Genomic DNA, 15,795 nt, shown 5'->3' on the forward strand with positions numbered 1-15,795 from the left:
ATTATATAAAAGTGAAAATGTGGGTCACCTGGGGGGCTCAGTGGGTTAAGCCTCTGCCTTCAGCGCAGGTCATGATCTCAGGGTCTTGGAATCAAGTCCTGCATTAGGCTCTCTGCTTGGCAGGGAGTCTGCTTCTTCCTCTCTCTCTGCCTGCCTCTCTGCCTACTTGTGATCTCTGTCTGTCAAATAAATAAATAAAAATCTAAAAAAAAAGTGTGAAAATATGCGCATGTGTGTGTGTATATATGTGTATATATATATACATACAGGCATATATATGCATAATATACATCATCTCTGTATTTAACTTGGTAAGAAAATGAGAGCTGCATGAAAGGACAGATATAGGACATATGCAGTTGATTTTGTTACTACATATTTCTCACTAAAATTATCTATAAAATCAAACGAATGATTTTCTCTCTCTTTGCAAAGTTTTGTGTAACGCATTGACCAGAGATTTAAATATCTTAAACGAAACAGCCCAAAGAAGCTATTTTGTTGCTTATATTTTGGACCTATATGATCTCTCAGGGCCTTTTGGCTAAGATCAAGTGTAGTATCTGTTCTTATCAGTTTGAAATACTTTAAATAATAACATGTTCTGAGAAAAATTTGCATGTGAAATGTGTTTTGAAAGCCTTCAGTGACCACTCTATTGAACCAAAATTCATGAAAAACCAAGGTTAAGGGTCTCTTTAATGTGAAGAAAGGATAAAAGACTTTAAGAGTAAGACAAAGACTGTATAAAGTGGAGACCCAGCACCCTCCTCTACTTTTCAGGCATAAGCTTCCCTGGGTCCATCCCCAGGAGGATATCTGACTGTAGATTATCTCCCTCTCCAGGGAGGGGTTCTCTCCAGCTGCAGATCCAATTTTCGTTATTGTTCTGAGAGACAGAGCTGTTCTGGCTACAGCTTGTCATGTTGGTTTAGTATAGACCTTTGTAAATTATAAACCATTGGTATCAGTGTGTGTGTGCAATGAATATTAATTTCTATCTGTCTCATCAGCGCGGAAGCTAATAAGAGCCCAGTAGATCATATTTCTGTATAAATGCAGCAGTCTGTGTAGAATTGGCCAATTTCTGGAGTCTGACCTTCCCAGAATATTACCTCCACAGATGATCTCATTATTTAGAGCAGAAATTACAAATAAAAATTGTAGCAGTATCTCCAAAATGTCTAACAAATGTTGAAAAAGAGCATTTCCAACACTGAATATTGTTACCTGAGCACAGGACATGTACAATATAGATGAAGTTTAGATCCAAATAGTCTTCCTGGCTCCTCTGCAAGCTCTCATGAGTTTCACTTGCAATATCAAGTACTGAAAGAGAAGATGGGTGAAACATGAAAGTCATTTCTGAAAGTCCATGTGTAGACCGAGATGCCTGAACTTGTATGATATCAGGTACTTATTATGAACATGCCATTATACTCAAGGACCAGATCATAATACCAAAGGCAAGATACCTATAGAATCTCAATTGCTGCATGAGTATGAGATAAATATCAGCCAAGGCTCTGATATGTCACTTGTTAATTAAAACCTCTTCAGTATGTTGATTCACAAGAACCTCTTTTGAGAAAACATGCTAACTTCAGAATTACAGTGATCTCAGATAGAATATTATCAGAAGCTGTGTTATATCTCCAGAGGTCCCTGGAGAAGCAATTTGGGAAAGACCTGGTGGAAAGCACTAGAAATCAGAGTCCAAATTCAGCTCCAGAGAAGTTATCTGATAGAAAACTGAGCATCCCAGAGGTTACATATCTGCTTAGTTACTCATCCAGAAAGAGGAGAGCTGGCTATACTTTTCATGGGCTGAAACCCAATCACAAGGTAAACTTTGACAAATTCCTTTTTTTTTTTTTTTAACTTGAGTGTAGTTAAATACAGTGTTATATTGTTTCAAGTGTCTAATACAGTGACTCAACAATTCTATACATTATTCAGTGTTCATCATGGAAAATGTGCTCTTAAGCAGCTTTAAAAAAATTAGAGATAATTTGTACAATACACTACATTACTAGTTTGATACATATTAGTGATCCTTGTATGTATAAATCCAACAACAGCATTCTTAAAAATGAAGGTAGTTTTCCTCCCCAAGTCTGATTAGTTATGCTAATATTAAAACTAGGTAAGAAAAGCCCTGGGGATAAAAAATACATAATATGTTTATTTAAAAAATAATAAATTAAAAAAAAAAACTTACTAAGAAAAAAAAAACAGTAGGACGTCTATGTGGAGACTATAGATGTCTAGTGAATTAAGACACTTAGGGGGCATAGTTATCTCATACCTACAGTTACTCTCTCCTTACTATCATTTGTGGCATAAGGTCTTAACAAATCTTTTACCAAGCTTACAAATAGGTGGTAATTATTGATAACCTTTAGCTTCTATTCAGAAAAGGGCATCCATAATTCTTAATTTCTACGTTTCCTGGGATTTTCTAATATTTTATGGAGATTCTGCCTTGTGTAGCTAAGGGTAGGGGAGAATTGGAACATTTTGTGTCCCGTCATAGGCTATGGCAGCAACGGGGACAGTATTTGTTCCACCAAAGAGAAATTATGCTTTAAATCAGTTATTTGCAATATCTGGATGGCTAGATGCTGTCATTTATAATGCTGTATCTGCATTCAGAGGTGCTGAGTTTAAGGAATTTGTAAACAGGAACTTTATACAGTAGGCATTTTCACTATATCATTTTTATGGCTACTTAATACAACCCAAATATTCAATTTTGTGGAGGGCAGTTCACCGTTGCACCTACTGTAGGGCATTTATTTCTATTTCAGGAGAGCGCAGAAGTGCCAGAGGGTTGGTTGTGGGATTTAAAACCTTTTACTCTAGGACCGGTCTTCCAAAGCCACATCAATAATGATTGAAAGTTGTTCATCTCTGCGGGCAGTTTAGTAGCCTCCATGAAATCACTTAGTGGTCCGAATTTAACTCCTGAGGGAACTGTCATGATTGACAGTTTGAACAAAGAGGACAAGAGTGGAAAGGACCTGTTAACTAGGAGTGAGTGAATTTCTCCTGTGGGCATGACAGTGTTTATCTCCTGCAATTTAGCTTTAAGTGACCTGAGAGTTTAAAAATGGAGAAGGATGTTTTATTCAGTGGAGGAATATGGGGAACAGAGCATAGTTTTATCATAGTGAATACACAAGAACAATCTTCTAATTCTCCATTGCCGGCCTCATGTAATGCATCAATTAGAAGTGAATATTCTGATGCTTTTGCTTTGAATGTCCATATTTACATTTTTAAATTGTATTAATGTGAACTATAACATAGCATTCATTACCGTGTGACTAGCAGAAGAAGTTCAACACAAAGTTGAATGCATTCTGCTCTGTTTTATATTATTTCAGGGAAACTCTAATTGGAGCCAGTAAATTGGTGGAGCTAACAAATTCTGAGGAAAAATTTTCCAGAATCATCTCTGGGCATTCTTAAGATATGGTGTTACCTAGCATGCTTAATATAATTCTTAATATAAATCACAGACTAAATCTTAGCAGTTTGTGGCTATTCCTTTCTGCATAACCTGTATGGTTACAGTGGTGATGAGGCTTCTCAATATTAAACCCAAATTGGTGTCTCCCTCAGGTAAGTTGAAACACTTTTCTGGAAATACTTCAGATCCCAGAGGAAATGAAGGGAAAAGGTAGAACCCTCTCCTAACTATTCTAAATGAGTGGATATTTAATAAACCCTTAAACCAATGGCAGTTATATAATAATTGCTAAGTACTAAATGCTTGTTAAATATAAAATAACTTTTGCATAACTACTTTTGAAATAGTTTTAATGATTTGTAGACCATCTTTGAAAATTCAAAATCTCTTAAATAGCAACTGTTTTAGCAATGTTTATAACAGGCATTAAAAAACAAAGGTTATGTGACAAAGAATGAAGGGACACCTATTACTTGTTTCGTACTTTTTTCTGACTGCATGGTCCCAGAACACTAAGGGGTCTTGTCACATTGGTCTTGATTTCTACATGGATGTGGTTGACCAGTCAGAAACCAAGGTAACTACCTCATTATTCACAATCCTCTGCCAAATAATGGTTCAGATAGCAGTTAGTGCTCTATATGCCTTATATTACAAAACCTACTATCCCTGATTGACTTCTTTTCCCTAGTCAAGTAGTAGAAAGTGCCTAATTATTCTTGATTCAACTTCTCTGTGTAACTCAAAACAGTCTTCTGCCTAGGTCATGTTAACCAGTGGAGTTTTCTTGGAAATAGCATTACAGTCTTGCTCTTAGACAACTTGTGTGACTGAAGGATCTGTTTTGCATAGGAGAAAGCTTTTGAGAACATCATATGCAATAAATTTCCTAGATTGATACCAAATTTTTCATATTCTAGAGAATGTGAGTATACTCAGGATAACTCCATGAAATGAATACTTTTGAGTTAAATAACTATATGGTTTTATCCCTTTGAATCTTCTTTTTTTTAATTTAAAGTTGATAATGTTCCTTACTTGTAAAAATCACAGTGGAATCCTATACTTTGAATTTGGTGATCAAATAGACAATGCTTACATGATCCCTGATATAACAGATGTAACACCAGTCACAATCTCTCTAATGCTTCATAGAAAGTTCATTTCATTTCCTGAAAACTCCAAACACAAATAAGTTTTTATCCTTGGGTGATGTGAAATTCTAAGGAATACATTATGTACCCTCTAAATTCATATGTTGAACCCCAAACCCATAATAAACCCATAATGTGAAGATAGGATTTTAGGGGAGTAATTCGGTTTAGGTGGGGTCATGAAGGTATGGCTCTCCTGATGGGGTCAGTATCCTTTTAAGAAGAGGAAGAGAGGCCAGAACTTTTCTCTCTACTATGTGAAGACATAGTGAGGAGGAGGAAATCTCCTACCAAGAACTGAATCAGTTTGCACTTTGATTTTGAACTTTTAGCCTTTAGAAGTGTGAGAAATAAATGTCTGCTGTTTAAACTACCCAGGCTCTGGCATTTTATTATAGCAGCCCAAGTTCACTAATGCATGAAGAAAAAAAAAAAAAGAATTATACTGATGATCTGTTTCTTACTTTATTCTTGATCAGAGGCCTGACCTAACCTGTGTTCTTTCAGATTGGTCATGATTTACACGGGGTTGTGTCTGACCTCTCTCTCTCATGAACCAAGGTGATGGTTTCTTTAAACCATAATAACCCTCTGCCAAATAGTGGTTGGATCTTCCACACCTTTTTAAGTGCTTCACAAGAGATGGCTTAACACTTAATCATTACTCCTTGTTTACAAAAATTGACTCATTTATCAATTTATATTTTCCAAAATAATTTTAATTCAGAAGTTGAATTTTAACACAGAGGTTGATTAATATTTCAAGTTCTTAATTATGTTTGAAATGTTGACTCACTAATATCCATTGATTTCCAATTTATAGTTAGAATAACCAATGCAAAATGATTACCTTTTTGTAACTACAGTTATTACATTATTTATACTTATATGTGTTTACTTAGTAGTTTTTGTTTTCCTATCAACTACTTAATCTTAAGCTCCAGATTAAAAACACTTATTTCGGGCGCCTGGGTGGCTCAGTGGGTTAAGCCACTGCCTTCGGCTCAGGTCATGATCTCAGAGTCCTGGGATGGAGTCCTGGATCGGGCTCTCTGCTCAGCAGGGAGCCTGCTTCCTCCTCTCTCTCTCTCTGCCTGCCTCTCTGCCTACTTGTGATCTCTCTCTGTCAAATAAATAAATAAAATCTTTAAAAAAAAACACTTATTTCTTTGTAGTTAGTGGTTCTATTCAAAGACAATCACTGCTACTAAGATATTTTAGCTAACATTCTTTGCTAATTAATTAATGCCATTTTTATTTTTATAATAATTTTATTTTTTCTATTGTTTACAATAATTTCATTAAATTTTTATGTTCTGCCCTGAATGTGGAATGCAATACTATCATTTGCCTATTTTAAAAATCTTTCTATATCCCACTAAGTGGCATTTTAAACCATTTTTCTTCCTAAAATATCTCATATTAATTTTCTATAAAATTTATCATATCACCTTTATTACCAGCAACTCCTTATTAAATTAATAGCAAAATATTTTATGTCTTTAATCTTTTTACACACAAACTGTAGTTAAAAAGGAAAATGGCAACTGGATTTCTTGGTTCTTATAGTGTGCTATTGCCAAAATATTACAGTCATTGTCTGAGGTACACAGTTTTAAAAAAGTTTTATAAAAAATAGGTTAATGTGACTCTAATTAATATGCTTGCAAAACTTAATGAGTAGTAAATTTCACTTCTGCTCTGAATGTTATTCATAATTGTAGTAACCGAATTATAATATTGAGATAGAAGGACTGCTGAAAGTTCAAATATCTTAATAGTGTTTTTAATTTATTTATAATCAATAGTTAAATTTTTAATGAACATTGAAAACATACTATGTAACATTAATATATTAAAATATAATATGTAGACTTAATAAGTGTGCATTTAACAAAGGAAATCAGAATAGTTTTTATTTTTTTAAATAATAATGACTTCGGTGATATGCCTAATGGATATCCATATCCTAATGGAAGCTCCAAACACTAATTTACTTTTTTCTGAGTACAAGAGAATTATGCTGTGTCTGTTACTAGTGCCAGTCTAGCTAAGGTCATAAACTTCATTTACATCATTTCAGAGATCAGAATATCCCTCTCTTATTGAGTTTATGGTATGTTTGCCCATTCTTCCTACTCAACCTAATGAATCAGAAAATATTTTGAATATGGTACTTAAGGAGGTGATGGAAGACATCAAAAATACTCTGAGTGTCTTAAAACAGCCAATACAGATGGAAGTGAAAAGGTGTTTAAACTTTCTAGAAAATATCTGAGGATTGATAACTAAAGTAGAGGTTTTTTCTTTCCTGTTTGACAAAGAATTTTAGCATTAGGAATTTATCCTCACTAAATTTGTCATTGTTCATCTGAGATACTTTTGTTATCTGAAAAAAATTGGAAACAAGCTAAATGCTCATCAAGAGAATGAAGAAAATCATGGTACAGCTTGTTAGTATGTGATTGTGTAAGTTATATCCAATAAGATGGTTTATAATAGCATAATAAAATGAGTAGAAGTAATAAGCAGTGGCACTAGGTATATAGATTATGATGACTTTTTTCTAATTTATAACTCTTTTTCTTCTAAGTACTGGAAAGCAATGGCAAAGAAAATACCCCAAAATTTTAACAGTAAATATCTTCAGGTTAAAACTACTTTTTTTCCCTTCATATGTGTTATTTCCTTTTGTGTGTACACATTCTGTAAAATATTTACTTTGAAAAAACTACCTGTGGCTTATTGTAGGAAGTGGTCTGCGATCTAAGAATTGAGTATTCATTATAATAGTGATGTTTATGGGTGATAGAATATCACCACATATACTTGATTTTCTCATGCAAATGGGCATCTTAACGTTTTTCACAAAATAGTTTTTTTTAAGTTTTTTAAATTTTTATTTTTTTATAAACAAAATAGTTTTTATGAAGCTTTTATGAATAGTTTTTAGAATTCTGCTGAAGAACTGTCTGTCACTGCCCTGGTAGATTTGTTATGTCTTCCTAAATTGTGGATGGTTTTCTGAAGAATAAATTCAGACTTTTGGGGGGACATTCTTTTGGTTTATTTTGTCCAAGAAAAGGTGATTAAATAAATTTGTTTATTTTGGTTCAACTTTTTCCTTTTTTATAATTATACATTTAAGAAGTTTTATGCCAACTTTTTTAAATGTAAAAAAATATTCAAGTACATTTAGATGAGTTAAAAGTATTTGGAAAACGGCTGTCCTTTTGTGTATGTTAAGAAACTAACTATGTGCTCATTGAATTTTCATAATGTTCTTTAATGATAAAATCAGATATTTTCTGATTCAAGAAGTTTTCTCTGGTCTTCTCAACTGGATATGAGCTCTTTCTTTTCAGATATCACTAGTTTGTAAATCTTGCAGCACTTCCAAGGTTTTAACATATATTATAGGACTTCTTTGAGTACTAACTCTAGACTTTAACAGATTATAATGTTTAGGGCATGATATTCTTTTCTTAATCATTTTTGTATCTTTTTCTTCTTTTCCCAGGTTTTTGAATATAACATGCACTAGTATTGTTGACTGACTTTCTTGAATACTAGGGTATTTCTTGTTGTTATTTTTGTAGTTTATTCTGTGTTCAATTGAATGTCTAAATAAATCTAAGTTTGGAAATGCAGGACCATGAAATCAAGAGAAGAGTAGAATTTACTGCTGTATTAATCTTGTCTACCCCAAAAATGTTTTCTCTATAGTAAATTTTAATGTTGTCTTTAATAATTAATGTATCTTTCTTAGATTCAAAGCTAGAAATCTGCGAAGACAGATCTTTAACTATTCCATACACATTCTTTCTGATTTTATAGAGTATTTACAATCTTGGTGTGATATTTTCAGAATGAAAACCTTACTCTTTTTTTTTAAATATTGTGTTAGTTACCATACAGTACATCATTAGTTTTGATGTAGTGTTCCAAGATTCATTGTTTGCATACAACACCCAGTGCTTTATGCAATTCGTGCCCTCCTTAATACCCATCACCCCGCTCACCCACCCCCCCACCCACCTCCCCTCTGAAACCCTTCATTTCATTCCCAGAGTCCATAGTTTCTCGTGGTTTATCTCCAACTTCAATTTCTCCCCCTTCATTTTTCCCTTCCTTCTCCTAATGTCCTCCATGCTATTCCTTATGTTCCATAAATAAGTGAAACTATATGACAATTGACTTTCTCTGTTTGACTTATTTCACTTAGCATAATCTCCTCCAGTCCCATCCTTGTTGATGCAAAAGTTGGGTAATCATCCTTTCTGGTGGCTAATATTCCATTGTGTTTGTGGACCACATCTTCTTTATCCATTTGTCTGTTGAAGGGCATCTTAGTTGTTTCCACAGTACTCTTACATTAGTCTTCATATGGCAACTGTTTAAATTTTTAATTATTCTTCTTCTGAAACATATCTAATACCATCATATCTTTTGTAACTTTCTGGGACCAAAAACATATTCTGTAATACACAAATAAACAAATAGTTTCTGAGTTATACAGTAATTATATTTTTAAAGGACAAGAGTCCTGTTTAGCCTTTTTGGGTACAAAAATGCATTAAAATATTGCTTTAATTTTAACTAAAATTAAAAATTTTAAAGTAAATTTTAAAAATTAAAATTTTAATTTAAATTTTAAATAAAAAATACAGTACTTCACTCATAGTGGCAAGAGTAAAGTACTCAAAAGTCAAATGGGGTTATTGACTACCATTTTAGGTAGTGTAGGTATGGAATATGTCCGTCTTTATAGAAAATTCTGTGGGGCATCAGTGGTTTATAGTTTATCATATGGCAGCCTTCATAAACACTTAACACTAGCTCCTTTCAAACTTCTAGCTTAAAAACAAAGAGACAAGTTCTAGGATTAGTTGCATTTTCATCAAAATGTTCATTTTTCTCTTGTCATTTGCTTTGTAGCTATAACATCTCCTTGACTATTCTCACAATGTAAGCATTTTATTTTTTAATTTTTAAATTTATTTTCAGCATAACAGTATTCATTGTTTTTGCACCACACCCAGTGCACGGATTGCATGGAGTAATGTAAGCATTATTTCAGTACCTCAGAGCTCCTTGATTTTTCTTTTTATCAGTGGTTTTCAGCAATTTGATTATGATCAGTCTGTCGTTTTGTTTATTCTGATTAGAATTCAGTGAGATTCTTGGATCTCTGGAATGATAGAATTTTCATCAAATTTGGGAGATATTTGACTATTGTTCTTTTGAGTATTTTTACCCCTGTGGGACTCCAGGTGTGTGTATATTAAATAGCGTGGTACTATCATTTGACTTACCGAGGCTCTCTGCTCAGCTTTTTTTCTTAGCGTTTTATCTCTATAATACATCTTGGATATTCACTATTTCCATAACTTCAAATTCAGAAATCTGTTTTCTGCAGAGTCTTATCACCTATAATATCTATTAAGTATGTATTTTTAATTTTAGATCTAGTTTTCATCTGTAGATGTTCCTTTGTTAACATATATAATGTATTATTTGCTTCAGGATCCCAGGTCTGTGAATCATCAGATGTCTTACACAATTCACAGCACTCGCCATAGCACATACCCTCCCCAGTGTTCATAACCCAAACACCCTCTCCCTCCACGCCCCCCGCCCAGTAACCCTCAGTTCATTTCCTGAGATTAAGAGTGTAGACATTCCTTTAATTCTTTTTTTATATCATTAATTTTTCTCCTGGTTATGGGTCACACTTTTCAATTCATCGGATCTCTAGGAATTTTTTCTTGAATGCTAAAGATTTTGTATTTTGTGTTGTGTGAGTTTTTTTTTTTTTTTTTTTTTTTAAATAAGTATTGTGCTTTGCTCTGGTAGACCTTTGGATTGTTTTTGGTTTAGTTCGATCATCTTGAGACTTGTTTTTAAGTTCTTTTAGGGTTGTCGCAAGAGTACCTTTTACTGTAGGGGATCACTTATCTGGTGTCTGAATATAATGCTCCAGGGGGCCGGTTTGGACACTCTACTGTTGCTGGTAGGAACTTGAATGATTCTCAGCCTTTTATGGGTCTGGTAACTGACAGCTTTCCAATAAGTTTTTAACCAACCTCATAGAGCTGAACTTTTGCATGCATATTCTAGGAACCAACATAGACTCAAAAGATCCTGAAGACAAGTGGAGTAGTCTGAATAACTCTCTTCTTTCTAGAAATCTGCCTCACAATTTCCTGGTTTGTCAGACTCCCTGAGCTCTGATTTCTATTGCCTCAACTCAGTAAGGTAGCTGCCTCTGCTTTCAGTCACACATATGCGAACACATTACACATAGACACATATCGCAGCTCTATGACCTGAAATATGTTCCTTTTCTCTTAGATGTCATGGCTCTGCGATGCCTGTGGTTTAATGTCTGAAAACAGTTGTTTCATCTATATTAACCTGATTTTCTAGTTTTTGGAGTCAGGAAGGTTAAAACCCCTGTTATTCTATCATGTCTGAAAGTGAAGTCCTTCGACTGATTGAAGATTCATGTAATATAGAAGTACAAGCTAAATATTATACTATGAATTAGGACGATTTTGCAGAATGTTGAAATGTCAATGTACAACACTGTGACAAAACTTTGTCATTATAAATGCTGATAGAAACTGGCAAGTAATCTTGTGTGAGAGAGTAGACACATACAGACTATAAGGTGATGAAGAATCAATAAGAAGAATTACACAATTGGCAATTTGGAGTTACAGCTTTGAAAATCATTTACATAGAACAAACAGATGCAGTCAGAGAGAGCATGTGGAATTCTAGAATAGCTATGCCTTCATCTAAATTTGACTCAGGGTCATTATCAAAGAGAGACCACTGGGCTCTGTCAGCCATGGGTCTGACCCACTCAAACAGTTCTTGAGTTTGCATTTTAACCAGTTCATCCCTCTTTAGGAAATAAAACATCAACCATAGTCATGGTTTATTATTGAAAGTAACTCTACTATATTTCTAAAAACATTGATTACATAAGAGAAAAAGGAAATAAGAGTATTTCTATGGATTGCATTACTCATGTTGGCCTGGAGTGGTAAGAAAGGTAACTATGGATTCTGGAGCCCCCAAAATGGATCTTTAGTTTTCCCTTTCAGTGTGATTAAAATACATGAAATTATATGAGGTAGCTAGTCATTTGTTTAAAATACATATGTACACCTTGACTTTTCTGTATCCAGTTGATTCTCAGAGCATTTGTCTTGAGATTTGCAATAACTCAAGTTGCAAAATTAAAAACAAAATTACCAGCTTTCCTTTCTTTTAACCCTAACCCTGAATAATTCCTAAAGCAACCACTCAAGTCTAGCTAAACTGAAGCAAAACGAGAAAGCAACATAATCCTTGATTTGAATGATGCCATACTATTACTTTTTATGGAATATCTAAATGTTTATGAACTCAAACTTCATTATAAAGGGTTATGTATAATTTTGACTATTTAGTAAAATTTTAATAATCCAAAATGTGATCATTAACAACCTAATTTGAATCATTTTTATGTTATTCGTTGCTCTTGATTTCAGAAGTATCTGGTTTAGCCAGTAAATTTTCAAATATATTCAATTTATTTATTTTTTTTCAAATATATTCAATTTATATGCGTTTAAGATTTCTATCACTTTAATGCTCAACTTAAAAATATTATTTAAAATTATTTTTTAAAAAGATGTATTTATTGTTTTTATAGCTATAAGGTTTTAAAAGAGATTATTCATATGAAAGTATATAAATGTATATAGATATGTATGTGTATATATATCTGTATCTATCTATATATAGCACTGATAAAATGTATTAATTAGCTAATGTTTAACAGTGATCATCAATGTCAGAGATTGTATCCTTGTTGAAATTTTAGTTTCACCATATTAGTTTTTTTAAAGTCGTAGTCACTTTAGAAGAAAATGTCTGGCCAAAAACAAAAGAAATAAGGAAGGAAGGGAGGGAGGGAGAGGGGGAGGGGGAAGCAGGGAAGGGAAAAATGGAAGGATGAAAGGAAGGAAAAGGAGGGAAGGGAGGAAGGAAGGAAGGAGGAGGGAGGGAGGAAAGAGAGAGAGAAAGAAAAAAAGGTGCTTAATAAATATTGTTGGATAAACGAATGAATGAATGAATTTTTAAAACCTTACAAAAATAAGTCTGCAAGTGCTGGAGTACTTAGAAATAAAAGTTTCATTGAGTTTAATTAAGCACAATTAAATACTCTGCCAAGCTTAGAAAACAGTTTTTAGAAATACTGGCAGTCCTTGGGCAACATAGGAGCTTTTAGTTAAATGAATTAAAAATGAGTTTGAGAATAGAAATTTCAACACAGATGCCAGTCTACTAATTTGCTGATCATTGATGAAAACTAGGTACACATGTTGTCTTTTTTTTTTTTTTTAACCAATATATGAAATTGGCTCCATTAAGACAATGTACAGAATTAACTCTGGTTAAATCCCTTACTTACGCAATTACATTTTTCTTATGTTAAATTTTTAAATAAATTTTTAAACCTTTTTTCACTCCTACAGCATTTAGTGGAAAGAATTGTTAGTTTCTGATAAAAAGTTTCTGATAATGAAAGATCCAATATATGTGCATTTTATGGAAAATGTAGAGCTAAAAATGCATGTGCTAACAATATCAGGTGGTTTATTCCTCAGACTTCCTTCTGAAAAATTGATTGATTTCAAAATACAAACAACTACAAAAGGTTTCATCATTATGTGAGGCTGGATTTTGGATAAATAAATCAGGAATCCATTTATAACTATACGCCAAGTGTTTATAAGTGTTTTCTTCATTTTGTAATGTAGTGTTCAACTTTTATATTTCTAAATTTTCTTCTCAAGAAAATCAGCGGTAATTAGGGATTTGAGATTACCTGGTACACTGTTGAAAAATGTTAAATATTGGTAATATCCATCCAACCTAATTCTTTTCCTTTTGATTATTTCTGTTTGTTTGTTTAAGGATTAAAACAAGGTGAGCCAACCATGACTGGCAAAACACAGACCAGCAATGTCACCAATAAGAATGACCCCAAGTCCATCAACTCCCGAGTTTTCATCGGCAATCTAAATACAGCCATTGTCAAGAAAGTTGACATTGAAGCCATTTTCTCAAAGTATGGAAAAATAGTTGGATGCTCAGTTCACAAGGGTTATGCATTTGTACAGTACATGAGTGAGCGACACGCAAGAGCGGCAGTGGCTGGAGAGAATGCCAGGATCATTGCCGGCCAACCACTTGGTAAGTCATGCTCACGTATGGCTTTCACATTAGTGTTCCCGTCTTTGCGCATATCTGCATACAATTTAGCTGTGACAAAGCCAGCACTACCATAATATCTCTCTTATTTAACCAGGTATAGCGTTTGCATATTGGTAATTTATATTACTTTCATGTTTTTGTATTGTTTTACGTGTTTCTTATTTTTTCTGCCAGTTTACAGACTTGAGATCAAGTCCGTGTTGTAGGACGTGTTCCCTCCACCAAGCCTAAGAGGTCCAGGAAAATGAAAAAATATGCATCATATTTTACTTTATTTGACTTGAAACGGTACCTGTCTTCCAGGAAACACTATGCTAAGCAAAAAGATAACTCTGTCTTTTATACTTTTAGCATTTGCTCTGAGGGTTAGCATATTTTCCTAATTTTCTGTTTTTATTGTTTGAAGAGAAGAGATAGAAAATAGCAATAAGAAGTTAATCGAGAACTGGAAAAGGAATATAACCCACTCTTTCTTATCTAGTCCAGAATCTTGTATGTCATGCCTGTTCAGTCATGATCAAATTTTTATCTAATATTCAAGAAATATATAGGTTTTTTTCAAAGGAGAGAAAAGAATATAGTCTGAAGTAAAATGCAAATTATTAGGAGGAAATACTTTATAATAAATCTGTGGATTAAAAAATAAAAATTAGTCTATTTTTCTACAAGAGAAAAAAACATAATTAAGACACCACTGATCCCTTAATGTATACCTCTTCTCCTGTCCAGATTCGTATTTTAAGTTCTCTCGGCATCATATGCCCAGAACAAAACCCTTTTGATTTTTCACATCCTCAATTTCCCTTCATTCCCAGGCTTCTGCATCACAGTAACTGGAACCCTCACTTAATCAATTTTTCAAACAAACACTGAGGTGTCAACTCTGATTCTTCTTTTCTCTCCACACTGCAGATATAATCTATCATCATGTTTCTTGCCTTCGATATATCCCAAACCCAATCATCTTTTAGATCTGCCAGTAGCCATCTCATCCAGGCCACCATTATGCCTCAGCTAGGCTGCTGAAGTAACCACCTAACAGGTCTGCTTCTTTCCACTCTCAAGATGGGATTGGGAGGGAGACATACCATAAGTGACTCTTAATCTCACAAAACAAACTGAGGGTTGCCGGGGGGAGGGGGTTTGGGAGAAGGGGGTGGGATTATGGACATTGGGGAGGGTATGTGCTTTGGTGAGTGCTGTGAAGTGTGTAAACCTGGTGATTCACAGACCTGTACCCCTGGGGATAAAAATATATGTTTATAAAAAATAAAAAATATAAAAAAATATATATATGATGATTTTTTTCTAGAAAACAAGGAAATGAAATTAATAAACAGAATTAGGGGTCCATGTATGAACAATGGTCATGATGGTCATAAGACTGAAAAATACCAGTAAGAATATTTTTCCCTGCAACATTTAAGCTGTAGGAATATATTTTATATTAAGGAAAAAAATTGGATTTAGGGGCGCCTGGGTGGCTCAGAGGGTTAAAGCCTCTGCCTTCGGCTCAAGTCGTGATCCCAGGGTTCTGGGTTCGAGCCCCACATCAGGCTCTCCACTCAGCAGGGAGCCTGCTTCCCCCTCTCTCTCTGCCTGCCTCTCTGCCTACTTGTGATCTCTGTCTTTCAAATAAATAAGTAAAATCTTTAAAAAAATATATGATGAAGAAGATGGGATTGGGAGGGAGACAAAACATAAGTGACTCTTAATCTCACAAAACAAACTGAGGGTTGCTGGGAGGGAGGGGGTTTGGGAGAAGGGGGTGGGATTATGGACATTGGGGAGGGTATGTGATTTGGTGAGTGCTGTGAAGTGTGTAAACCTGGTGATTCACAGACCTGTACCCCTGGGGATAAAAATATATGTTTATAAAAAATAAAAAAT

At 34.0% G+C, this 15,795-nt stretch overlaps 1 protein-coding gene and 1 pseudogene across 14 annotated transcripts in view; both read left to right on the forward strand.

Annotated features, from left to right (window-relative positions):
- Positions 1–15,795, forward strand: part of RALYL (RALY RNA binding protein like) — a 691,697-nt gene that overhangs the window by 309,680 nt on the left and 366,222 nt on the right. For all 14 annotated transcript variants that reach the window (XM_059394797.1, XM_059394795.1, XM_059394793.1 and 11 more), the window contains one exon: positions 13,606–13,884. In XM_059394797.1, coding sequence (XP_059250780.1) covers positions 13,629–13,884 — 256 coding nt within the window. In that variant the 5' untranslated portion in view covers positions 13,606–13,628. The remainder of the gene's footprint in view (positions 1–13,605; positions 13,885–15,795) is intronic.
- Positions 526–659, forward strand: LOC132014626 (U2 spliceosomal RNA; annotated as a pseudogene).

This window comes from Mustela nigripes, chromosome 3 (assembly GCF_022355385.1).
Source record: "Mustela nigripes isolate SB6536 chromosome 3, MUSNIG.SB6536, whole genome shotgun sequence".
NCBI lineage: Eukaryota > Metazoa > Chordata > Mammalia > Carnivora > Mustelidae > Mustela > Mustela nigripes.